This window comes from Oenanthe melanoleuca, chromosome 5 (genome assembly GCF_029582105.1).
Source record: "Oenanthe melanoleuca isolate GR-GAL-2019-014 chromosome 5, OMel1.0, whole genome shotgun sequence".
Taxonomy (NCBI): Eukaryota; Metazoa; Chordata; class Aves; order Passeriformes; family Muscicapidae; genus Oenanthe; species Oenanthe melanoleuca.
Window position 1 is genome coordinate 26,224,002 of NC_079339.1, and position 26,951 is coordinate 26,250,952.

Genomic DNA, 26,951 nt, shown 5'->3' on the forward strand with positions numbered 1-26,951 from the left:
TACAGACTCTTATTTATAATATTCTGTAGTTACCAGCACAAATTTCTAAATCATGAGGGGCACTGGGGAAAACAAAAAAAACCTGTACCAGTTTTATCTGTGGACCACTTCTGAGTCTTTATTTCTAACAGTCGTATCAATGTTTGCTATAATAGCTTTTACTTGAAAAGGAGATTGAGAAGCAATATATAGTAGCAAAGAAGATATATATGAGCAATCCATCTTTAAGCAGTCCATGGGTCCAAATGGCCTTCAAAGAAGACAAAAGACTTGCAGTAACTATTTTGTTTACAACAGTGTAATTTCACCATTGCTCCTTTACTTGTTAAAATTATCCCACTCCTTTTCCCCATCATAAAAAGCTTTTAATGGATATAGCTTCCACTATTTCAGCACCATAAAAAACAATGTTCTCTTCCAAATACAGAAATTAACAATCAGTAATTCTTCTGCCAAGGTAAGGCAGAATAACAGGGAAGTATTCCCTAGATTTCCTCAGCAGTCTAGATAATCCAGAATCTTACTAGAAGAAACACCATGCAATTCAAATGCATAACCATTCCCAAATTTTCACAAGTAAAAAACCAAAAGAAAATATGAGTATACAAGAAATGCATACATTCTGTCCCTGTATGTAACTAAAGTACAAAGACTTCCAAAGCTTTCAAAATGGATATAACACTCTGCTTTGTTATCTACCAACACATTCTTGTGAAGTATTCTGTGCAGGATTGCTTCGGGTTGTTTGTTTTTTTGGGAGTGCTCCATCATTTTATTGGTTCTTGTTTGTTTTCGTTTTGTGTTTGTTTCTTTTTTAAGAATTCAGCTTCTTAAACTACATTTCTAGGACACCACTTGTACCTTAAAGTGAAATTTGAAGATAAAACATCATTTGTTAGAAAACCCTCAGAACCTGAGGGCATTGAAGAAAGGCAAGCAGCACTCAGCTGTTTTGTACAGAAACACCTGATATGGAATAATATGTGCATTTTTTTATATGAACAGATTTGTATCTGCTTCCCTAGACAATAAAAAATCTAGACATTTGCATTCACAATTGCTTTCACAGCATTTTTCTAAGGGTCAGACTGTACAGCAGCTGGTGTATCTTCTGCTTTAGCAGAAGTCAAAGACAATTTTTGTTACTGACAGGTCACCAGTAAAGACCATGAGTAATGCATCAGAAAATTTTGGTGGATACTCTGTCACCTTTGGATTTGAATATTTCTGTTACTGTTCAGAGTAAGTAAATACTGTAAAATACTTCAAACCTACTCAATGTTAAAATAATGTAATTTTGATTTTTTTTACTTGTTTTCAAATAAATATAGGAAAAGTGAGACACTTGAAATTAAGGTCATGCTAAAATGTCCTACGACAATGAAAACTCTAACGAAGCTCTTCATTTTATCTAAATAACCACTGAAGAATGACATAAAATCTAGTCACTGGGAAGAGCAGGACAAAGGTGGGAAGATGGGGGAATGCAGTCATAAGGTAGCTCTCCCCTAGACCTAAAAAGACTTATTTATCAAAAAAAACAACAATTCCACAAACAAAACATTCTTCTCTGCATACATTTCAACCCCCTAGTCACAATACTCTCAATAAAGGAATCTCACATTCCAAACTAAATACCAAATTGGGCAAAAAGGAATTTTCTCCTTCAATTATCTTTGCTGAGTCCAAATCATCAGATTCAGGGGACTGGCTGTTAATCTGAACAATAATTTAGGCTACCAGCCAGTAAGACCTGCATACTGAGTAGAAAAACATTGATGTTGTAGATTAAAAAGTTTTATCTAAATGCCACCTTCTTATGGATAGGTTTTTAATTCTGTTACTCCCTAGCTTTGTCATCTCAGCTTGCATATACGTTATACTATCTCCTTTGTAAAACAAAGTTCAGTTATTTATAACTTGCAATCCACATAAATAAAAGACCACGGAACTCAGGCCTGTGACAATACGTGATGGTTGAATTTATGGATATTTAAAAACTATGACCTAAAATTCTCTTTTAGAGGTAAATCTTTTTAACAGCTAAGACTAGTGGCTTCTTTTTCATTTTATTTTGCTTTCTTTGTAATTTAATAATACCTCAAAAAACAGTTGTGTTTAAGGTTCACTTTAAAACAGGAGTGATGACAACTGCCTAAGAGCTGGCTGCAGTACTGATGATGTTAAGAATGCAAATGTCCTTCGCATTTTGTCCCTCAAGGTGTTCTATTTCTGTACCACAGCTGACACCTTCACTTTCCATTTTCAGCATGTAAACAGAGACATGGAAATTGATGGCTGTATGAAGTTAGGTTTACATTCAAAAAGAATCATTTATTCTTTGTCTCAATTAAAAAGCAAAAAAGATACTAGTATTTACTTCAGCTATCTCTAAGACAATAGCAAACAAAATGTTAGGTACTATACCTTCAAAAAGCAATAAACAGCAGACTATGAATCTCATAAATATACTAAATTTGCATCCTGCTAAATGTATTTGCTTGCTGATTAGAGTATCCCTACAATTAAATTCTAATTACCCTGCTTTGCAGTAATCAATTCTTATCTACACCATTAATTCGCTTATTGGCTTCCTCTCACCAACAATTTATTTGCTTGCCTGTGTTTCATCCTTCCTTTTTTTAACAGCCTATACATTATCCCCAGCAGTTTTTGTTCTTCTCACACTCAATTTTCTCTCTTCTGATCTTTTCCATCCCCAGAGAAGGCTTCTCCCACCAATTAGTGGTTCCTTATCAACTTCCATTCTATAACTTAATTCTACCCCAAATGCCTGCATCCTAGTATTGTCCCCACCATGTAGAATTTAGTATCAGAAGCCATTACCTTTCATTCATCTTTCACAAACCTACAAAGTGCAATAAATGTTTGTTTCTGATTTTTAAGTTTTAGCCAGGTAATAGCGTCAGGTCATGCAACTTAATAAACTGCAGTTCTTCACTCTTCTCATCAACATTTTTACACATTTTACAAATATCTTATTACTGAATACAACAGACATATCCCTCACTCCTTGAAGTCAGCTCCTCACAAGCATAGTCATTCAGACAGCTGGAAGACAGGACAACTTTGGTAAAATGAATACATATCAAAATAAGCAGTCAAAAACGTTTTATTTTACAGTAGTAATTTTGTAGCATGTATCTGTAATCTGTAGCATGAAAAAGCATGCAAAAACTTGTTTTGACTTTATGTTAACATGTTTTTCTTTCAGTTTTGAAGATTTATATGGAAACCATAGTAAAATGATAGTACAAGAAGAAAATGGCAACTATAGCAAATTAATTTTAAGGCTAATATCTGGAACAAGTGGGAAACTGTCTCTGCTAACTGAATAACCTAAGAGAATATAAAACCCCTGGATACTTCAGATAAGAAATAAAAGCAATTTCTTTAGACAATATGCTTAGACACTGTGGCAGACTAATAAAGCATAAACACATTTTCATTATGTAAAATTGTCCCTCAAAATACTCCTTCCTGTAATTCCCTGAAATGACATTTTACCCCTCTTTATTAAGAGGGACAATATTTTCCTATAAGGAAAATGCTAAATTTGAAATTACAGTCCAGATAATGATTATGGAATTCCAAAAAAGGTTAGTCCTTTTCTAGTTTGTGTGTTTTTTAAAATGCAATATAAAACAGCAAGTGAAATTCAGCTCTGGTATATTATTCTGATATTTAATGAAGACCTATTTATCACTTGATTTTCCAGATTAAATGAAGACTATCCCAAAATATCTTAGATGTGTACTTCTGTCTCAAGCCAAAAACCAGAAACCTGACTCATTCTCTACTGCCAGTCTTTTAACATAATTAATAAACCACATGGCATTTTTGATCTGGGATGGTGTTTGTAAAGCTTACAACAGTTACCAGTTCAATGCAACTCCCACACTTCTCCAGAAGAAAAGACAGCATACTACCACATTCAAGAATTCAGATTTCAACTGTGAAAAAAATCTTACTGGTCTGACATCCCCACAGGAGTTGGTAAATTGCCGTGCTAAGCCAAAATCCAGCATAAAACACTTCCTACAGGTGCTTGGAAAACGTCCCATTGCGAAGTTTGACTAGGAAGAAAAGCAAATACAGTGATAGATGAATACAGACAGGTTTCAATATGTCCACATATTAAAGCAATAACACAACCAGAAAATTCATATTCTATTTCTCTATCCTTCCTTCCATGTTTTCACTTCTACTGGACTCTCAATAAATTTAAAGAAAATGTTGTTAAGAGAAATATAGACCATCTCCAAAGAGATGGCCATCTTACTTTACCTCTTAGAATATATCCATTTTTAGCAAGAATTTTCCAATCATGTCACCTAGTCACAGAATTTCAGCATTGTCTAATTGGTCACAACGAAAACAAACAATCAAGGATTTCAAGATTTGAGTTCAGAACAAAGCACAATTAGCTACAGCTAATTCTTTCTCACCAATTTTGCTTGACATTCACTGCCTCTATGCCCTCTTCCTATCAAATAAAGGCTTAAATGGCGATGGGTCAGGGAGAATACAAGTTTAAAAGTTGCCAGGAAGAAGTGAAGCAAATGAAATTTTCCTAATGTACAGAAACTTGTTGGAAGTTTCATGTAAGCATCATTAAGCTGACAGGAGACTTAGCAATATATGTCCGATATAACAAACCATATTTGCATCTGTTAGAAAACACAAAGATTTGATTATTGTTTCCTCATTTACAGATTCTGACAGTTCAGTGTTCTAATGATATTTTTCATACAGAGCAATATTAAAAATAGGTGATTGAATTTCAGGAATAAATTCAAAGAAAAATAGAAAATAGTAAGAACAAAAGCATGATACCATTAGGAAGGCACTCTCCTCATACCAACATATTAGCATCTAATAAGAATTGTACAATAAAACAATAGTTTTCTCCTACAGTCTTTCATTTCCTTGTTTGTTGAAAATATATTAAATACATACTATTGAAGGATTTATAAATGTACTCTACAGTTAGTATCTATTATTACATGACAATATTAATTGCCATTAGTCAAGCACATAATGTCATATCTCATGGCAAATACTCTTGCTTACATGATGCTAAAGATAAGAGTAAGAAGTTTTAACTACAGCAAATTGCAAGGAGGCCTTAACTGGAGACAATGAAAAAGACCAGAGTTACTGTTGTTGCAATCCAACATTAATTAATAGAAAATATTCTGCCCTACCTTTTGAATAAACATTCAATTTTCCACCCCTTCTCATTTCTGCATTTTAGCATCTAGTATAGAACATACTCTTACGAATGCAGCCATCTAATGACCACAGCTTACTTGCCTGTTTTGATTTAATGGGCAGACTTACTGGTTTTATGTCCCTGTGCAGGAATCCCACAGAATGAATACTTTCAATAGATTCCAAAATCTGCTTCCCAAGCCGCAGAGTGGTACTAATGGTAAATGTTCCTCGAGATTGGCTACGACGCAGGTCTGCCAAGTTCCGACCCTGACAAAATTAAAAGGACATTTCATAAAAAATATTAATACCAAGATTCACAGATGCTGTAAAGTTTTCCTACTTCTTTAGTTGTTCATGATTAACCATGAAATACTCTCAACACCTATTTTCACACTCAAGGGTAGCACATCTCACCTAAAAGTAATGACAGTATGTTCCCGAGTATCTCCAACACTAAATTTAGAATTTTTTTTTTTGAAAATATAAACCTTAGTACCTTCCTAGTCCTAAAAATATAAAACATACTAATCCCTGTTAGAATACCAGTACAAATACTACTATTAAAATTGTATTTGTGTCACACCCAAAAAAAGGCCACTGAGAAAATGCTAAAGAAGACTTCACACTCACTTCTTTCAGGAAAATACATAATTTAATTACATATTATATCAAACAGATGAAAAATATATTATGCAGGAAATGCAACCCCATGATGTCACAGAACTGTTGTTCTTCTAAAATAGCAGACGAACAACAGTATGAACTACAACACACTTTTATTCATATTTACCAGGATGACAAAGGACATTAATCCCATAACTCTAAGTGCTAATCACCTATTTAATCCCTTTTTAAATGAACAAGTCTTTCAGTAAAATGAAGTGTTTTCTTTTACTTGCATAGGGTGATTTTTCTTTTTTATAAAAAAAGCCAACCAAATGCAGAGAGTAATATAATACATTTTAGACTATCTTCAAGCGAAGACTTAAAAGGAATGTAAAATATTTCAGAAGACATCATAGTTTACTCTTCCAACAGTCAGGTTTTTCTCAGGATGCAAGCTTTCTCCTTTTTGGGAGGATTATGGAAAGTATATAAAAGGAAAATACATAAGCATATGCTCAATTTAGGTTCACTTACTACAATGCATTTGTGATCTTTGGGTTTTTTTTTGTTTGTTTAGCATTCTCTAAAATCTTACTGGTATTTCCATGTAAACTTGACCATAAAATCTAAACACACAAGCAAACATCAAGTGTTTGATACACTAACCTGCAATTGCATGACCACATAGTTAAATCTATCATTCCGTCCACATCCTATGAATCTACAGACATGATCTTTTCCTAAGAGAAAAAGAAGCAAATTAGCCAATAATAATGGAATTCTGTTGTTTATTCCTGTAAATACTTAGGAAATTACTGGAAAATATGTAAAATAATAAACTAAGGCCCACGCAGCTCAACAGCAATAAAACCCAAGTTAGCTCTACATACAAATAAACAGAAGCTTTTTCCCATACCACAGCTCTCACCCTTCCATAAGAAAACATACACAACGACACGCCCAAATGTTGACAAATTGGAGGTATTTTGGACTAGAAAATGTTATTTTCTTACAAAGGTAATGGTTTGTAATAGACAATATTCTTAGCCAATATTCCTCTTTTCTACAAGCTGCAGCTGTCATGTTGAAAGAAAACAGTAGTATTACTTCAGAGTTATGTTTTATATTAAAAAATTGTAGAAAATGTAATTCAACTAATTCAATTTATTAATATCTTTCTCTAGAACAGAATCCTTGCTGTTTAGCTATAGAAGATATATTCAGCTCAGGTATACTGAAACAGAAAAAAAAAAAAAAACAACTGTTTTGTTTAAGCCAATTTTCTTTGAAGCCTCCTCCTGCCCTAGGAGCAAAACACAAAGAAGACAGGTCAAAAATAATCTCCTTACTATCCTGCAGCTGTAAGTCAAAGCAGAAGATTCCCCAGGTAAATGCAGAGAAAAAGGCAAGCCAAAGGCTGCAGTTGGAAACAGAAGGGAAATGCAAACCCCTGTCATTTTGGTACCAGTGTTCATTGACTTGGAGAAAACTGGGACCCCTTATGATCCCACTCTACCCCACTCCACAACAGAACTGGGAACTGTAGGATTAAAGCTCCTCAGGCCATTTACCTTCCTTTCTCACACCAATGGAAGCTACAACCAATAGAAAACTGATGATCTCAAGTGGTTGCTAAAGATGTTATTTAATATTTGTATTATGAATTTCTTCACTCTTAGGATTACAAGAATGTCATAAACAGGGAATCCCCACCCCCCTCTGTTGCTGTTTTCTGTCTAGCTACAGAACTGAGGGGACTCTTTGCTACTCCTGCACTCGTTGCTCCATCAAAACCCCAAAACTTAACCCTACAGCTTTTAAAAATTTTCAATTCACTTGACAGAAAAGTGGTTGCCTGTTTCTTGCTTCCTCAGGAAGCTGACAGCCACATCCAATTAAAACAGGTAGGTAGGCCCTTTTAAATAAAGAAAATCTTACAGGATTCATCAAAATAATTTAAAGAAATCTCTATCTTTCTGCAAATACATAAGTGCTAAATTTTAAGTATCACTGATTTTCCTCCACTTTTTCCTTCTACCCATTCGTTCAAGTAAGATAGGCAATATTACAGACAGTATAATTTCAGGAAGAAAAAGGATTAGTAGCACATTTATCAAGATGAAATTTTGTATATTCATTGCTGCAGTTTCCATTAATAAAGTCTCATCTCAAATATTTATGATTAATTTTACAGCCACTTGTGGGTATTCTGAAGGAACATCTTCAGAGAAACATATATTAGTCAGATTTTATCTGACAAATTCAGTAAATGTCCAAAACTCAGTTTGGTCAGAGAAATCCCATTTTGACTGGAGCACCAACTCAGTTTGTGTGGTAAATTCCCTAGAAACTTTTATGTAAAACTGAGGAAAGAGGAAGGACAGAAGTAGAGCCTGAATACCTCACTCAAATAGAATGACCCTCCACCACTACAGTGGGGCTATACACACCTACTGCAGCCTTTTCCTCAGCAGGAAAATAGTATTTTCTTACACCTGTGAGCTACACTGCTGGGCTGCAGGGTGAAAAGATGATGGTAATAGGCTGAAGGGAACAACTCTGCCCCTGAAAAACCTCCTAGGGAAGGTGCTAATCCTGCGTGCCATTCCTCAGGCTGCTGCAGTGTAGCACTACAGCAGCTTTACAGCCTACACCAGACACAGCCATCACTAAATTACACTCCAGAGCTGTAAATGAGTGAGGGAGAAGTCTGGAAGGTTGTGTGAGACAGAAACCAACTGAGTGAGTCTCACTCTCACTGAGTGAGATGTGATAAATCTGTCTTCTCCCATCTGACTGTGGGAACAGATGGCCTAACAACATGGTTAAACAAAACAACCATCTGTTGCAGCAGATTTCTTTTTTTTAAAAAAAGCAAAAACAAGGAACTTAAAGAGTTAAACAATATCCTGCAATAATAATTAGGAGACAGCAGGGAGAAAAAAATTAAAACGTAATTGATGACTAAGCTGTAATAAATGGCCGTATCAGTGAGCCTAGTCCTCCTTCATAATTAAGAGAAGTCATACAATTACTCACATATTCCAGCACGTTTTGCTAGCTTGGAGTCTTAAAAGGAGCTTATTTGAAGTTTTTCATTAGTCACCATACCATATACAAAGTTACTATTTTTATATACTTCATTATACCACATAGTTATTACTCATTTTACCCCTGCAATAATGACCACACTGTTTTAATTTTAAAGTTTCTGAAAATAAAGATTGGTAAGAAATAGTGCATCCCTGCACTTCTGCCAACAGCTATTCTTATTTCAGTTTCACAGTTTCTGTGAAATAAGATTCTAATACAGGTACATTTAAAAGCATGTTTATAACCCTGAGAATTGCCTAGGCCTAGTATAGACTAGAAGAGCTATTCTGCTCTAGACATAGTACACTTGTTTATTTATACTATTCTAAAAGCCTGTTTCTTGATAATATTTCATGAACTGTGCAATATTTTTTAAAAAACAGATCCACACACCAAGAAAATCTTCACCAACACTGCAAGCTCAATGTCTCTCATTACAAACAGAGAAAACTTCTAAATATTTGAAAGAAAAGCTATTTTTGTGGCAATTCTATTCCTTTATATCTGATGTAACTAGAATGCCTTGCAAGAAGACAATCTAAGCCCTTTGAGAAAAGGAGAGTAATTATATATATATATATACATATATACATACACACACACCAAAAAGGGATAGAAGAACAAGATAAAAGCTGGTCTCAGAGGATGTATGAAAATAGAAAGTTGTTACAAAAATATCCTAAAAGAACGTTTATAATTTCACCTGGTTTTAATCTGCACAAAAAGATAAAACTTGTGAAAAATAAGACTAATTTCTACATGATAAAAAAGCATTTAAGAATAATAATTTAAAAATCTTTGAGAAGCAATTATAAAGTTGGTTTTTATTCCCCATTCTCTCTCTCCCATATCCACTTGTCTTGATTTTCCCTACACTTCAAATTTTTACCTCTTCCATATCGAAAGCTTGTGAAAGTAAAGAAATTAATGAAAACGGCTCCCACGAGCAAAGATTTTCTATAAAACATGAAACAGTCCCTACCATAACCTTATTTAATAAAAAATCTTCCAAGTATCGATAAAAAAAGGTGAATGTAAAATTGAAGTACTGCATCTGTGCAAATTATAAATAGTAATATATTCAAAATGTTCATTTGACCCATCACTGATAACCTACAACACTCCCTATCTAAAACCAGTGCAGTAAGAGTTAACTTTCACAACAATGACTGAGAGTCACCTCTAGTGTTACTATCACCACCAACTTATTTTTCTTAATTTTTTTTCTTTCTTTTGTGCAAGAGAGCACCAAGATATAAAATGCAAGGAATAATATATTTAGATTGTTTTCCCATAAGAAAGATTGTCCAAAGTGTTATTTCTAAAGATCTCGTACAAAATCAGGGTTTCAGTTATATAAAAACTTTTATTTATTATTTGCTCAGAGAAATATCACTGAGAAAATAAATAACAGAAATATTTATTTGGATTATGTATTACGTGGATAATTTGTCTCAGTGAATGCGTTGTTCAGATGTTTCATTGTTCTGTTCTTTTTATCTAGACATTTCCCATGATTCAATAGAACCAAAGACTCTTCTGCAGGAAGACTTGGGCTGTTTGAAATTATAGTTTCCTAGCTATTCCTCTGAGAGTATAACTTCTGTAAAGCCCTATGCCAATTTTTCACACATAAGTATTTTAATATTTAATCTTTTTTTTTCCACAAATATTTCAAAAGATAAAAAAGCTTTGACTAAGAAAAAAATTCCTTTTCTAATATCCTAACTGAAGCTCCACTATACTGTAATTTACAGTAGAAAGTTAAAATGCATTCCAATTACACAGTCCTATATAAGGTCATGTTTTCATAAATACATTAGCATTAGAGTGCTACCACTAGATTTGTAGCTCCAAATTCCAGTGTTTTCTTTCAGATCTATTAATATCCTTATCATTTATTTGTTTCATCTACACCATTTTAAAGACCGTGGATTTTGTAAAAATAGAATCAAGCTCATGTGTGCAGAAAAAACCAACAAACTCTTGGAAAAATTAATTCTGAGTTCTTAAAAATCCCAGGAGTTGTGGAGTATTTTGTTCTTCAAAACTCACTGTCTTTAGGATAATTTCTTTCGAGAACCCTGACAAACGTTTTCCAAACTTCCAATTGCCAATACTGAAGTTTACTACTCATCTCTGGACTAGAAACTTTAAAATTTAAAGAAAATCCTTGCTCAGCTATATAATACTAGATGTTGTAGTGCAATCCTTGAAACAGACAAAAGCATAGGAACGGTTTATTAACATCCTAACATGTGACACGCCTGCCCTCTTAAATCTATAGAGGCTGTCAATTCCTGCTGCAGTGTGACCTTTACAGCACATCAGGCAGAAACATATGTCATGCAGACTTTGTTTTATTCAAACTAAGAGTTTGGAAAAATTGGGCTGCTGACAGGAGTGCATGTATTATTCAACATCTTCCATTAAAAATAATATTTTTTAAAGAAAAAGTCACTATTTAAACTTTCTTTCTGTAATCTTGTGTTGTACAAGGCAATTAAGAGAAGCCACTGCATATTTCTCTGTATTGATAGCTTCATTAAACTATCTAAAGGTAAAGAGAGTGTGACTATTCAAACTCTGATTTAAAGAAATTTAACCCCGGAAGTACTTCAGGATTTTACATGTCAGTAGTTTTCTCATACAAGTTACAGTACTTTAAAGATGGGGCTTTTGCTTGTGGGGATTTTTAAAAGTATGTTTCCCATTTCAGTATTAGAATTCTCAGCAATGCCTGCACAGCAAAGAAAACAAATATTCTTATCACATATGCTATGCTTAGGACCCTCAAATATTCAATGCTACATAGTACAGAAAAAAATAAAGACAAGAATAACAACAAAGTCTAGAGCAAAAAAGAAAGAGAAGATATGGATTCAGAATAAAGTAAAACTGAATCAAGATTTTTGCAGGAACTGTTTTTGTTGTTCTTTTTATTTTCATGTCATCCCATTTTAAACAAAAGCTTCGCTGTAGCAAAACTTTCAGAATCTGAAAGAGCTTCTATTCTGCTTTTAATAACCATTTACCAAGAACATGCAGAACATAGGAAATATTTACTCCAAATATTATTATAATTACAAATTTTTTTAAAAGAAGATACGCTGACATTCTACTTCTTGCATATCCAACATACAGCCCTACCTTGCAGCTTCTTCAACACAGCTACTTCCATTTTCAGCACTTGCTTTGGCTGCTGAGCTGATTCGACCTTTAGTGCAACGTTTTCCCGAGTAAGCAAGTCCAGTGCATCGTAAATTTCTCCAAATCCTCCACCTCCTATTTTCCTCAACTATATTGGGGAAAAAGAAAGAACAAAAACATATCTTAAAGAGGGCAGAAGAAAGAAAACAGCAATACCTCTATGTTCTGTCATACTCTAAACGCTGTTGTATTACAAATAGATTTTAAAATAACAATCACATCCTTCAGTACATAAGAGCTTGTGAATAATTGACCAAGGTATGGCTAGCCACAGTTTGGAAGAGAACACACCTGATCCCCATCTACATTATTGCATATAGCATAAGAGAAGAGTGTAGTAGTATTCCCAGCATGAATCTGGGCAAAGTCAAGATGCTGAATAAAGTCTTTCCTCAAATAGTCACACACAGTCCAGAGATCTTCAAATACAAATGCACAGTGACATTTTTAAAATATGCCATCTTTTTCTCTTTTCAAAAATACGCACACTGAATAATAAAGGTCTAAAGTTATACCAGTTTTTGGATTTCCTGAAAAGAGACAATATTTTCTATTATATGGAGTGACTTAAACACAGCAGCTAAATCATAAATTATAAGAAATGGCTAAGATTGTCTTTGAATATACATCTCAAATGTTACTCATTCACTTACAATTCACCAATATCATTCTTATTAACAGACAGACTCAAGAAACTTGCAGCATTGAAAGTTTCACCTGTGCAAGGAAGAAGCAAAAAGAATGCTTATGGCCTACTAATTAGTTTGCACTGCATTCAGAGCAAATATTAATAGGTGTTTCTTCACTCTCCTTTAAGTGATCATGGGGAAGAGACACTTCTTTGGTTTTCAATATCAAAAATGTCAATGTTGTTTCACAAAATGCCTCCCCTGGCTAACATTCTAAAGCTGATAAAAGAGAAAAGGAGACAAAAAGAATTTACCTTAAGACTGGCATGGTTTTCTAAATGTCACCTGAAAACATACAGTTGCTACCATCATATGACTACACTGTACAAAATGTCATCTAAACAGTCCAGGATTCTAGAGAGCAGCAATATGTTGACCTGTCTTCTGATTCTGAAAATTTGCAAATCCAGACCATCAGACATTTGACTGAGCAAGAAAAACATTTTTTTAAAATAGCCTAGGCTCTATGAATAAGGAAGATAACAAATAACACATGAATTTTCAGCATAGTACAAGTACACCAGTGAGAATGCATGATGAAAATGGTGAGAGGAAAAGGAAAGAGATGACACAGACATCCTCACCCCCTCACAAATGTAGACAAGTTTATTATCTAACTTCATTTACCAGCTTTGAGAAATGACCAGACCAAGAAAGACTGCCTTTGAAAGGGCTGTTTCTCTGATTGTACACTTAAATTTTTTTAAACAAACAAAACCACCACCACTAATAAAATAAACAGATCAATTTATACCCTTAGCTAAAGTACATGAGAATCATTAGTATACACCCAATAATTACATCACTTATTAGTTCCAGGCACAAATTAACCTCTTTTTGATTGCAGAAAAAAATACTTTCCACATCCTTTGTCATCAAGTCACACACATTCAACAATGAGCCCATACTCTCCTTGTTCTTTTTTTACTGCCAACATCTCTATAGAAGTTTTTCTTGCTGCTTTTCACATCCTTCAGCAGTCACAACTGCCAGCTGAGCTCTGGCTTTCCCATATATTCAACACACAGAGGCAAGATCTCCATGTTCATCTTGGGCAGCCCATCCCTGTTCCCACCTTCTGTTCACTTGCATTTTGCTTTCCAGTTCACACAGGTGTTGACCTCTCAACCATACTGGCCTCCTGCCACATCTGCTCAACATCTTTTACCTTGATGAGGCCCACACTGCTCTTCTTTACATCTGCATTACAATTTCCCCCACTTTGTTCATTAGTTTCAGCTTTCTCTTCTTGCATTCAGCATCTCCCACCACAAACTCTTTCTCTCCATTCTCTCTTTGACTTCTGTGTCTTTGTATGCTTCCAGGCTAATGCATACAATTTCCAACAAGTTTTTATCTTGGTACCTTTGCTTACAATGCCAGTTGAATGGCATTCTTAAACATATCTAAAATCAGTTATCATTATAATCAAGTCTCTCCAAGTCAGGATTGTAATAAATCTTTCAAAGGCAAAAAAAGAGGCATCAACAAAGGATAAAAGCAAGTGTTATCAGACACCACAAGAGCAAGAGGTTATCACTGGGGAAAAAATATTTAATAATTTCTTTCTTTATGCTTACTTTTCAAAATAAAATCACCCTAAATAATATCTATGTTAAAATTAAATTTAATTGAACATGTTTTTTTAAAATGTTCATGTCCAAGAATTTTAGATGTAGTTTTCACAACTGCAAAAAAAAAAAAAGGTCCTCAACAGCAAAAAAAAAATCCAAAAATAGCATTTAAGTTTCTTCCACTGGGAAACAGTCCTATGAAATCCTGAGTTCATTTCTTAATGCCATGAAGAAATCCTTAATATGTGCTACAGAAGATAAGAAATTGAAGAGTTACCGACAGGAAATACTTGGCACTCATTCACCTGTAACACTTGATCTGGAAAACATGTAAGTGAAAATGCATAATTACATGAAATGAACTTCAGCCTACTTTCAAAATTTTCCAGAAGACACTTAAGTCATCAGCAGTCTTCATTACATAGGAAAGAAAATAAACCTGAAGAAAACACAGCTAACTGTTGCACACGTCTGACAACTAAATAGTGATATATTAGCATGTTATTATCTATTGTATGTTGTATATTATTGTATATAAAATGATATTTTATACTATTTGATCTGATTCAAGACTGTGCATTCTGGTATTGCTCCACTGTTGTATTGAGTTGAAATTAAGAAGGTATTTTACAAATACTTATACTCCAGAGATTCCTTTTAGATAAATAGAACCTAAATAGCTAATATAAAGATTTCCTACACAAAGTTAGTATCCATTTCCTGCATATTGAAATGAAAGATGGGGCACAAGACAGTTGAAATTATTCTCTCTTATTAATTTAAAATTAATAATGGATTTTTATCTTCTATGTTCAGTTTTACAGTTCTAAAAATTTTGAAATAGGGGAGTAATATAAAGCAAGAAATTCAGAATCCATTCACAGCCTACTACACACACACACACACACACACAGATACTCTAAATGTTGTATTGTGAACTGGCCTTTTTTTTTTTTTTAATTCTAAGTAAAAAAAACCAAAGTGATGGAGACCCAAAAAGAAATGGAGAAGGAGCTACGAGAAGTCAGCCTGTTTCTCCTAGCAAAAATAGCTTTAAATGGATACTGTTTCCCTCAAGATGCAAATCAAGGATAGGAACACTGAAAGGGAACAGAGCTATTTATGGTAAGGCCAATGCTGGCACATAATCAAATGAATACAAATCAGCTGAGAATAAATCTATGCCATAAAATCCAACACACAAAAAGGAAGAGCAGCACGGTCCTGAGAGATCTTCCTATAAGAAGTAACATATCTCACAAACTTACCAGTTTCAGCGGAGGGCATCTGACTGATCTCCAAAACTGACTGACATAATCACTGATTAGGTTCAATATACTAACAGTACTCTTCCAGTTGTGCTTGGATCAGGCACTACATTGGGAATTAAGAGCTCTCTTAGGTCCTCAATAGGAAAAAAAATAATCCACTTTAAACCCTCATAACTTCTCTTTAAAGTAGAGTAAGAGAAACAAGTAGTTTTAAAGCTCATTCACAATTCCATGTAAGTATTAAGCAAAATATCACAAGGATTTTTTAAATTACTTTCAAAGCTCAAACCACTTCTTTGTAAAAACATGTTTCAAAGAAGGCACAGAATTGCAGGAAGGCATACTCACCACTTTCCATCTTTCTTTGACCAATATTCCCACACTGAGGATGTCAGGCTGATCCCCTCCTCCACTCATTGCAACCTCCTGAGGTGATGGAGCTGCTATGCAAAGTCTGCTTCAGTAGAAACCATCCAGATCCCAGGAATGGCTTCCATTTAACCAGTCACTGCAGAAAAAGAGCAGAGCAAGGGATTTCAGTGATTAGCAGAACAACAAGCAATACAGCAAAAGTTGTGTTTCTCACCCACCACCTTAACTAGTTTTCGTATCCCACAGTGACTAACGCTGAAATTCTAGACAGTTTCCAGTACAGAAAAAAATTCAAAGATATCATTCCTTAATTTTTTAACTTGCTCTCTCAAATCTCCAAAATCAATCTCAATACAGAACTAATGAACTTAAACATTTTCAGAGGTATATTCCACAAGCAGTTTCAAATTGCTGCAAGGCATAATTACATTTAAACTTAATTTTAATAATCCCTTTTAAAATCTAATTAATAACTTATTAAATAATTGTTTAATCAATTAATAGTAATATATAACAACATTAAAATAATATTAACCAAAAATTACAATGCTGAAAATAGATTCTTAAATTTCAGTTGCACTGCATACAGACTGATTCACATTTTACAATGTGTTTCACATAGCTAGGATTATTTCAGATTAAATACATTTAAAGTGCAATTATGTCAGGCTATATAAACAGCTGTCTTTGGTAAGGAAAAAACCCTATCTTTGGTAATTTTGACAGGATTTTTGGGGGTTTTTTGTTTGGTTTTGTTTGGTTTTTTTTGTTTTTTTTTAATTTTCTGGTTTTGGCAATCAAATTGCTGAATTGGATTATAGATAGTATTATAAAAAATTGTACTTTGGAGATTAAGATATCCGTAATGGTTCCCATCAGCAATTACTACATCCAATCGAAAGCTTATTTCAATTCTTTGAGCTTTTCTAGAACTGTGCCTGCTGTTACACTGGTGTAATTATACAAATGTAACTCTGTATAAGCACTCTTATCCAAAGACAATACTCTTCAAAAAGTATATTTGCTTTAGGTTATTTTATAGCTTTCAAAATAGCATAACTGCAAGTGAACAACGCTTTTCTCCCTGAATCAAAACACAAATGATATGCAAAACTGGTAAAACCATTCTGATTTAAATCAGCAGTATGGCCTTTCATGTGGCTAAATGCCAATCTTACTACTGGGACTAAATTCTGCTCTTTTCATAAACACTCTGCTGCTTAAACAACCTGGCTTTTTAAGACAAACATTTGTGTGACACGACAATAACTGTTTTTTTCATGTTCTTTCATATTTCTTTTTCATATGATATTTACACCTTTTTGCTTCAATTGGACATTATGACAATTGAATCAACTCCAAATAAAACAAACCCCTCTGGAGAAATATTAATCTGGATTACTGAGGATCTAAATTTACACCCAGTGAGGGTGGATTACATGCCTGTAAAGGAGTGCTCATTCAGAATACATAGCCTAAATTGGTTTAATTCAAACAAATGAAGGGAAACCAAATTAAGAGCATATGTTCTGAATAACAGCTCCCATCCTGCAATTTAATCAGGTTGAACTAAACCAATTCAAATTCTACCAGTGATAGTAAATTCTTCCCTGCAGATAAGGTCAAAATTCTAAAAAGAACTAGAGCCATTTATGTGAACCCCCTAAAATTACTAACTACTGACCACACTTACTGTCCTTTCTAACAGAATTCTCATAACACAGTAAGGAGCAAAGATGAAACAAAAATCCACTAATGAAGGGGAGAAGGTCTTTTTCTAAAATTACATGCTTAAAGCACATACAGTGGCTTTTCCACTAACTCAAATGTTTGCTTCTCTTTCCACCACTGCCAGTTACATCAAAGCATGGGTTGGTCTTCATAAATAAATTGCTCATTTCTATACTGGAACTTCAAGAGGATTTATTTTCCCTGATATTTGCTTAACACAAGTAAGGGTGAAACTATTCACCTCACCAGAACACAATCTAAAATTGCAAATAAGATTTTTGCAAACATAAGCAAAATTCATGACCGGTAGGAAAAGTAGATGCTTTATTAAATCAAAGATATGACAGTTCAGAGTTTTTTTTAATACTCCTATCAACCTACTGATTCCTGATTTGATACTGAACTTTTTTTTTAAATATATTTAAATTTACAATTTAGAATCACAACTCTGACAAGTATTTCTGAGAGCTACTCATTTGTGGATTCTTGAGCAGAACAAATAGAGCATCAATATCTGGCCCAGAATGCAAAGATCCAACTCATGTATTTTAAGAACTGTCATAGAAGTACTCTATTCTTACTGTGTGCAATACCTGCATGGTCAGGGTAACAAAATCTTCATTTGTACACAACTCCTCAATCCTATTCTAATACACTAATTCTTTTCTAAATCTCTTGTCATCCCTGATCATTATAAAGAAACAATATCTATTCTGTATCATGGAAACCAGGTATTCAAAGCAATAAAACATAAAGACCCATTGAACTGTCATGCATGCAAGACAAAAGTTCTCTCCTGAGCCCTTGAAGACAAGGAGCTAAACTCCTCCTGAAACTTAATAATCAACTGCAAACATTACAAACATGTTGAAGTCAATTCAAAGAACTCTGTTTTATTCAAGACTTCAAGTAGAGCAGAAGGATTCAGTGACAAATTTCAAGGCCAGAGGGCTTGAAATTAGTTCAAACCTTTACTTGATCAAGCCACTTCATAACTTCCACCGCTTTCAGTGAATTAGCACATATTAATATGTAAGACTTCAAACATTCTTCACTGATAACATGCTCCAGTATATTTCTTCCATCACTATAAGAATAACTTTTTTTAAGTTTAGTTTTAATTTTTTACCACAGGACTTGGTTACAGTTTTGGTAACCAAATTCCATTTACAGTAATTTCACTTCATTTAAGCATCTAAACATACCATTTTTAACTTCCTGTAAATTAATACATTTAGCTTTAAGCCTTCCTTCACAACCATGGTCCTCCTTCAAAATCCCTCTCCATGTTCCACTTCTTCTTGTGGTATGGACAGCAACCATGAGTTAGACATTCACATTGAATTAGACTCTATCATACCAATTCCTAATATGGAGAAAATAGGTTTTCTTATTATTTCTTTGTGATGAAAGTCTTATTTCCCTAATTTAAGTCTGAAAAGGCTTTATACTTTTGCTAAACCACAACTTTATCAGATGCTTATACACCTCCATCCTTACACTTTGGCTTTGCTACAAGAGTACAGTTTTTAAAGGCCTTATTCACTATCTTATCTATCTTATCATTGCTCTGATGTGTTCTCTAATGGTGTTAGCGCTGTATAATCTGCAAATGTGTTAATTATTGATGTACTGCAGTGGATAACATTTAAAGGACTTTTGGACAGATACAAATATGCATTCTTTGGAAGTGGTCCTCAGGTTAAGATTGGAACTGAAATTTCTCCAAATTTAGAAGAATTTGAATTCAGACTGTTTGGCCCATTCCAAATTTCACAAATGAATTAAAGACTCATAAAAGTAAATACAGTGGCATTTGTATTACTGAAATACATTAATTTCAGCATAGCTCTTTAACAGGCTAAAATGATGTTAACAATTTAAGAAAGCTCCAGCATGTTCTGTATTCTACTGAAACAGATGAATAATTAATGACACACAGTTAAGGTGCAAGATTTCCCTTACTCATTCAGCAAATGAATCCTTTAGCAGTGCAGTTTTTTAGGTGGCAGTAAAGCTATTTTCAGCACAACAAACACATCTTTATAATTCTCCTAAAAAAGCAACTGCAATTGCAATGTATCTCATAAAATTCTCATAAAATTCTGTATTCATTAACTTATTAGTTTTCTAATCAGATTAGTTTATTACTTCAGAGGAACTTTTCAAGATAACACAACTACCACAACTAAAGACAATTAGCCCTCTGTCAAAATTATTTCCAGATGACAGGTCATGGAGTAATTAGGACAACACAATGAGGATAGACTGTTCCATAGCACAAGCTTTTGCTGGTAACAGATTACAGTATAAAATAAGAACAGGTAAAAGAACATTAGAACTAATATCTAGAATACTGTACAAACAGATATCCATTATTCAAAACCCTTCTATCCACTTTAACTGATTTTAACTACACATCAGCTGTGTAAAAGATGAATTTACCCCATCCAAGTACACTAAGAGATTATATGGTATCTGAAAACAAGTGCAAAATTTCCAGAAAAAAAGGGCAATCTTTTAATGTAATTTGTGTGCATGTATGTAATTCCCTCAGAGACAGCCTAAACTGAAGCCAACCTCTGCTTATCAGGCTTTATAGATCTTTAAATTCAGACCTAAGGTTGTGAAAGTAGTACAAAAAATTTTGGCTGAATGGAGCTACTCTAAGTTCCAGGACAAAGAAAGGGAGCACAGAAGATTATTTCTGTTCCATAGAAAGGAATACATGTCCTATTGCTTTCACTATGGAATAGTATTAACCTTTTACTATCAGGAACTCTCTGAGCATATTAGGAGCTCTATCTGCATTCCTTCAGGTCACTAAAAAACCTAGTAAATTAACTGGACCCTACCTAAGTTGGTTTCCATTTCTGTATTTTCTGTTTTTAAGCAGAACTTAAGAAACAAAAAAATTTTAAAAGGCCAGCATAAACAGAAAATCAAGGCAGGAAATGTTCAAAGGTCCTAATTTCACCACATTTATGTTAAAGTCCACTGTCTCAGAAAGGCAAAGAACATGTTCAAATAGTTAATTCTAGGGGTAGAAATTATTTAAATACATCTATTTGAATATCCAAACTAGAAAGCCATCCTACATTGAAACCTGAATATTTTCTAAACACATTGATTAAAAGCTGGTGCTTTGAAAATCACCATTCACCACATCAATGAGAAAACTGAATTTCAGACCTTGACTTAAACTTCCAACTCTTCTGATCGTGAAGAAAATCCTTTAAAAAATTCAACACAGAACCAATGCCAGTTTAGGTTTTCCTTTCTCAAGCGCTCACCAAAAATACTCATCACCACTTGCAGATTCCAGGTGTGAAAAGCTCCCAACTGTCTTGTGTGCTATTGCCAAAGAGTCTGTATTTCCTTCTGGCAACTTCTGCAGTTGTTATTACAAAGGTGGAGATATTTTCTCAGTTTGAAGACAGAGATAAAAATATAATGTTTAGTTTCGAGTTTTATTTTAAAAAGATACATATTTCAAGCTACCACACTGTTTTCAGTTTGCAAGAGTATTCAGTACCAAAATATTATGAAAACCCAAGTCAGGCAAATTCAAGGAATGTATTATATTTCACTAAACCAACTAATTCATGTAGAAAACTCATACAAGTTTTAGGCACAAAATCCTCTTCAAGCCCAAAATAGAATTTACAACTTGAAAATTAAATTTGGCTTAAAAGCATTTGCATATAAGTAAACTTCAATGTTTCTTTTTCAGACCAACTGAGATAAAGGGTACTCTATGTCTTGCCATAGAGAAAGGAAAGCATCTGTATTTGCATGATAGGGAAAGATTATATGGTTGTGACGCCTATCAGAGAAACAGAATGTAATTTATTACCTAAAGAAAACCAGAAAATTTTGGCCGGGGAGAATTAGAATGAGTCATATATCAAAAACTCTATTTAATCCATGACATTTTAATTCATGCATGTGAGAAATAGCATGGTAAATTTCCTAATTTGATCTGTTCCACTAGAGCCCAAAGGCTTATGTCAGAAAAAGTGAAAGAATGGAAGTTAGCTGTAGGGAACAGGGAAGGGCTGACAACTGAGTTGCTTTCAACCAGTTGTTGAACTTCAACCTCAGGTGCAGAGCCTTAAATATTAATGTGGAAACCTAATCCTTGGGGAAGTGGAATTAATTCTCAATTTTTTTTCACAACTGTGCATGAGTTCAGTCAAAAAGAGGATTCTGGAACCTTTTTAAGTACTCAAGGATTAATTTTAAAACCCTAAAAGTGCTTGAAAAAAAAAAAAAAAAGCTGTATTTCTGTGCCTTAGATTCACTAAAAAAATGTTGTGGTATTGACAGCAAACTTAAATAGAACTAGAACCATAGATTTTTGCTATAAAAATTTGTTTTATTTGTCAAGTCTTCTTCAAAGAAACTTGAAAATGGAATGTCAGTTCTGCAATTACCTTAATTATACAAGGTTCTGCAATAATAATTTTTCAAGATCTTAGGAAAATTTTCATTGTAGGAAAGTGGTAGGGAAGTGTGGTTTTGAACAAAGACAGCTTGAAGTCAAATAACTAAGATGTTTTAAACAGTAGCACAGGGTTATAATATCAAACTGCTTATAGTCTGGATTTATCAGCAAAATTAAAATCTTTGCTTCCAGTCTTTTGAAATGTCGGAATAGTAAGTTATCCTCTTAGGAAAAACTCAGAATATTAATAGCTCACCATTTATATTCCAAGGAATAACAAAAATTGATCTTTTAAGATGCTCCAAACTATTGACTTTTCTACTAGTACTATCTATTTCTATTATTTCATAAATTCATTTTTTCAGCAAGGAAAAACAGAAATGCCCAGCACATGCATATAACACACAACTAGAGGAGACAAGAAGGCAAGCAATACACTGCTCTGAAGAACTTCTTCCAAAGCCTATGAAACTTTTCAGCATAGATACATGGCAATTTACAGAGGATAAGAGCTGCTAAGGACAGTGTGAGAATGATACAGGGGCATATACACAGCTAAATGCTTAATCCAAAGAAGTAGAGTTTAGGGCAAACCCTAATTATAAATGGGAATAAGATTTAACTTTTTTGAAAATACAAAAAAATTGGCAGAAAAACTTTGATGAGACATTCACATGGATGGCATGTGAATAGCAAAATGTCTGCACTGACAGCATACAAGAAATCAAGAGGGCTGCCAGTGGCACAGACCCAGCCCAGCTGGCAGCCACACGACTGCTCTCACAACATTGTGCTCAGGCTGCAGTACCAGCCATGAAGTGACCTCACTAACAAAATCTGAGAATCCTCTTGATGTATCAGTGGATAAAGCACATCACAATAACACAGTGAGTGAGACCTGACAGCTTGCTAAGCAGAACAGGAAAAAGAACAGAGGAAAAGATCTTTTTTCAGTCTGTAATGTCAGATCTCTTAGCATCCTTATCTTTAGGGCATGTAACTAAATCTGCTGCAGTACTGTGATAAAGAGAAGGCACTGGCTGTGAACACATAGGTATTCCATCTCCTTAAATACAGCTCTTAAATAAAGCTCTTCTTTTTGCTAATGTGTGAAATGAGGACAGCAACTACTACACCAAGCAGGATGACTCCAGAAGAGCCTAGCTGACAGGAAGATGGAACACGAGGAGTCCAGAGGAGTGCAAGACATCTAGCAAACTCTGACAGGCCTTCTCGACGAGGGCAATGTACACTCATCCTGGCACACAACACAGCAATCCCTGCAAGAGTTAAGGAGCAAAGACACACCATCACATTACAATTTTTCAGGAGATACCTCAGTTTTTCAAGGAGGATAGTACTTTTCAGCAGCAGATCAAGAATGCTGGAAAAGTCAGGCACAAGCAAAAGATGAAAAACCACAGTGACACTCATGCCAAGACCAATTCAGCACTGCTGTCAACACCCCTAGCACCAGAGGGTAGGACACAGCCACATAAGTGGGTCCTTATGCACTGCCAAATGACAGGAGAGGTGGGAAATGGCTTGGTGCCTGGCTCTGGTGAAAGAAGGTGGCACTAAGGCAGGTGAATAAACATATGATATACTGCCAGAAGAGCACACAAGTTACTACTTTATCTTCAGTTTGGTATGGCTGTAAGAGAGAGGTTCTGGGCAGGGCCAGGAAGTCTCTCTTGTTTACAGAATATTCCAAAATGATCACATGGGCTCTGGCAACATCAAATCCACAAGCACAATACAAAACAACAAAGGAAATGGGTATATCTCATCTAAGACTGCCTAAATAGTTTGTCCCTAAAAAACACTGGTGCTGGAAATTACAAAGGTACAGGAGTTCCAGTCAGCAATGTGGCTTGGTCAGAGCATGCACTTGCTTTATAGCTGCAGTTAAAGGTGCCTTCAAGCAACAGTGACTGAAATTTGAGCTCCCAATCCAAGGTCCTTCAAGGTTTGAAATGGAAGATAGGTATTAAAGAACCAAAATGGAATTTTGGCAAAGGTATTTGAAGTTGGGACAAATCCAAAAATATCAACTTAATTTGCAGCAGAAAATAATTAGGTTAGACAGGAGAAAAGCAGATAGCATGGACAGCTAATCATAAGAGGAGACAGGCTGCATCAGATCCACCCAGTGCAATCTTCTGTCCCTGACTATTGCCAGCAGCTGATGTTTAGGGGAAAATACAAGGACACAGAAAGCATATGATCATCCTTGCCAGAATATTTTCTGGGAGTATAGAAAGCTGGGACCCAAAATAAGAGCCAAAGATAGTATTTAAGATTTTTTTGTCTCCAAGTTCATCAGAATTTTTCTGAACCATGAAAGCTTTATCACCTGTAACCCTCGTAAAGCAAATTGTAACCTAATTCCACGCTGTGGGAAGCACATCTTTGTTTCAAATTTGTCTTCTGCTAGTTGCATTTGAGGTTCATTAACCCTTGCACAGGAAGGCAGTGTACAGTTGCTCCCAGTTCACCTTTCAGTCCTACACAGGGAATACACCCCTACCATACGCCCCCTCATTTAACTCTTCAGCTATTTGGTCCTTCACTGATTTTGATCACCTGTGTGCTTTTTCCAGTTCTACTACATCCCCTCTGAGATGTGGAGACCAGCATTGTTAGTAAGCACTAACCTGTTATTTTCACAGAACCTGCAAGACCATATTCAAAAGAAGTTAATTGCTGTAAATTTTAAAATTATTTATCCTATGTGAACTGCTTTATGATAATTTTCATTCATCATTACCTCAGAGCAGAAAGATCTTTCTCCAGTTCTTCCATCTTCATATTTGATAATTTTAATACCCTTGTATCACCAGACTATGTTAATTTCAGTATTTGCATCTTGTCTAGATCATCTGTAAATATACAGTACAGCACAGAGAGCTACCCTTTTTAGGCTAATGAGCTATCATTTATTAAGATCAATATTTTCACTCAGGTTCCATTAAAAAATATTTTTTGCACAAAGTGTTCATATACAGAAAACCTGACTCATCTTCCATCTAGATCATTAACAGCTCTGCTTTCAAATTTGGAATGGATTCCTTTGGTATCTAAACACAATGCTTCCTCAAAAGCAGGAGCCAGACTGGATGGGGCCTTGAACAGACTGGCAGCCATGGCAGGGGTTGGATCTAGATAATCTTTTAAAGTTCCAATCCAAACTATTAAAGGAGTAATTGAGAGGAACTGCTGGGTGACTTCAAGGTACTGTATGACCAGGATATAAAATGGCAAATGAGGTTCTATGTGTGTACATACAAAATTATGTATATCAAAAAAATAATAACTAACTGTTATTATTAAACACATGAACATTTCCTAACTGTTTGTTAAACACATGAGAAACTATTAGCAATAAAGAATAAGATCTTATTATTATGAAAGAATAAGATCTTATTATTATGATACACAGTAAGAAAAGATGGCAACTCAAGCAGTCAAAAAAACCCAAATCTTAGGAATTCAAACAAAGCAGACAACACCATGAAGATCATGTATATAGATTTCTAAACTGCTTGCTAGAAGTGATCACACACTTTTAGAGACATAGAACTTACTTCCCCAAGGGGATTAGGCTTTTACCACATCATTAAATATTTAAAACCATACAAGACCCTACAGCATGAAGAAAAAAAAGGGCAAAATTATGCTTTTTAATCCATTTGTTGGTCACTATCAGTTGTCAAGGCTGACAAAAGGACAATCTGTTCCTGGAAATTTTGTTGAGCTGGTAGCTGGTGATGGGAACAAGAGAAGAGATTCAAGTTTCAGGGGCATTTTCAGAAGTTTTATTTAAGTGTTGATGGCTGCAGTATTGAATTACAAAAAGTGTTTTTAATTTGCTTCCATCCAATAGCTTTGCTTTAGTCTGGCAGATAGTAAATAAGATTTCAATAATCACTAACAATTGTTCAGTAATAATTTTAAAGCTGAAAATTAAAAAAAAAAAAGTACGAGAGAGGCTTACATTTACTTCTAAGAGAAAAAAGCACTCATGGATAGAGCAATAGTCATACTCTTAAAATATTAAAATAGTTCAATCAATTAGCTAGAAGATCTTCTGCTCTGATCAAGATTCTCAGGTATAACTGCATCAAAACAAAAATTAGTTCAAGAAATCAGACACATAGTATTCTTTATAATACTGCTATGCTAACATAGTTTTTTATAAAGAATATGATACAACACACTTTTTAATACATATCTATATATATGTTACACCTATATATGTTTTTATGATATACACATACATGTTTACATTATTTACATATTTATTCCATGTATGCTACATATATATTTTTACAGAAATATAGAACTTTGCAATTTGTAAATGAGGATTCACATCTTCAACCATAAATACAAAAAAAGGCAGCAAATTTGGCAGTGTAGCTACATATAGATTAAAATGAATATGGCCTAACACTTACCAAATGAGTATAATATTTTTTTTAAGTGAATTATGAAAGTAATGGGAGAGGGGTATGTTTAATAATAATCATTTAAACTAGTGCTATCACTGATCATCTTTACAACATTTAAAGAAAAAAAAAGTGGTGTGGACAAAAAGGACACAGGAATATCTGGGTCATGGAGGAAAAAAATTAAACTAATATCTGCAATAAGCTGAAAGAGACAATAAGTTGTATATAGATGCTAAGTGTTACTTTCCAGATTCATCCTTGGAGACTGT

The 26,951-nt window shown here is 34.3% G+C and overlaps 1 protein-coding gene across 4 annotated transcripts in view; it reads right to left on the reverse strand.

The window, feature by feature from the left end:
* TTBK2 (tau tubulin kinase 2) overlaps positions 1 to 26,951 on the reverse strand; it is a 77,141-nt gene that overhangs the window by 40,982 nt on the left and 9,208 nt on the right. For all 4 annotated transcript variants that reach the window (XM_056493295.1, XM_056493297.1, XM_056493299.1 and 1 more), the window contains exons 2-6: positions 16,030 to 16,189; positions 12,088 to 12,235; positions 6,511 to 6,584; positions 5,365 to 5,505; positions 3,993 to 4,097 (exon numbers count right to left, since the gene is read on the reverse strand). In XM_056493295.1, coding sequence (XP_056349270.1) covers positions 3,993 to 4,097; positions 5,365 to 5,505; positions 6,511 to 6,584; positions 12,088 to 12,235; positions 16,030 to 16,098 — 537 coding nt within the window. In that variant the 5' untranslated portion in view covers positions 16,099 to 16,189. The remainder of the gene's footprint in view (positions 1 to 3,992; positions 4,098 to 5,364; positions 5,506 to 6,510; positions 6,585 to 12,087; positions 12,236 to 16,029; positions 16,190 to 26,951) is intronic.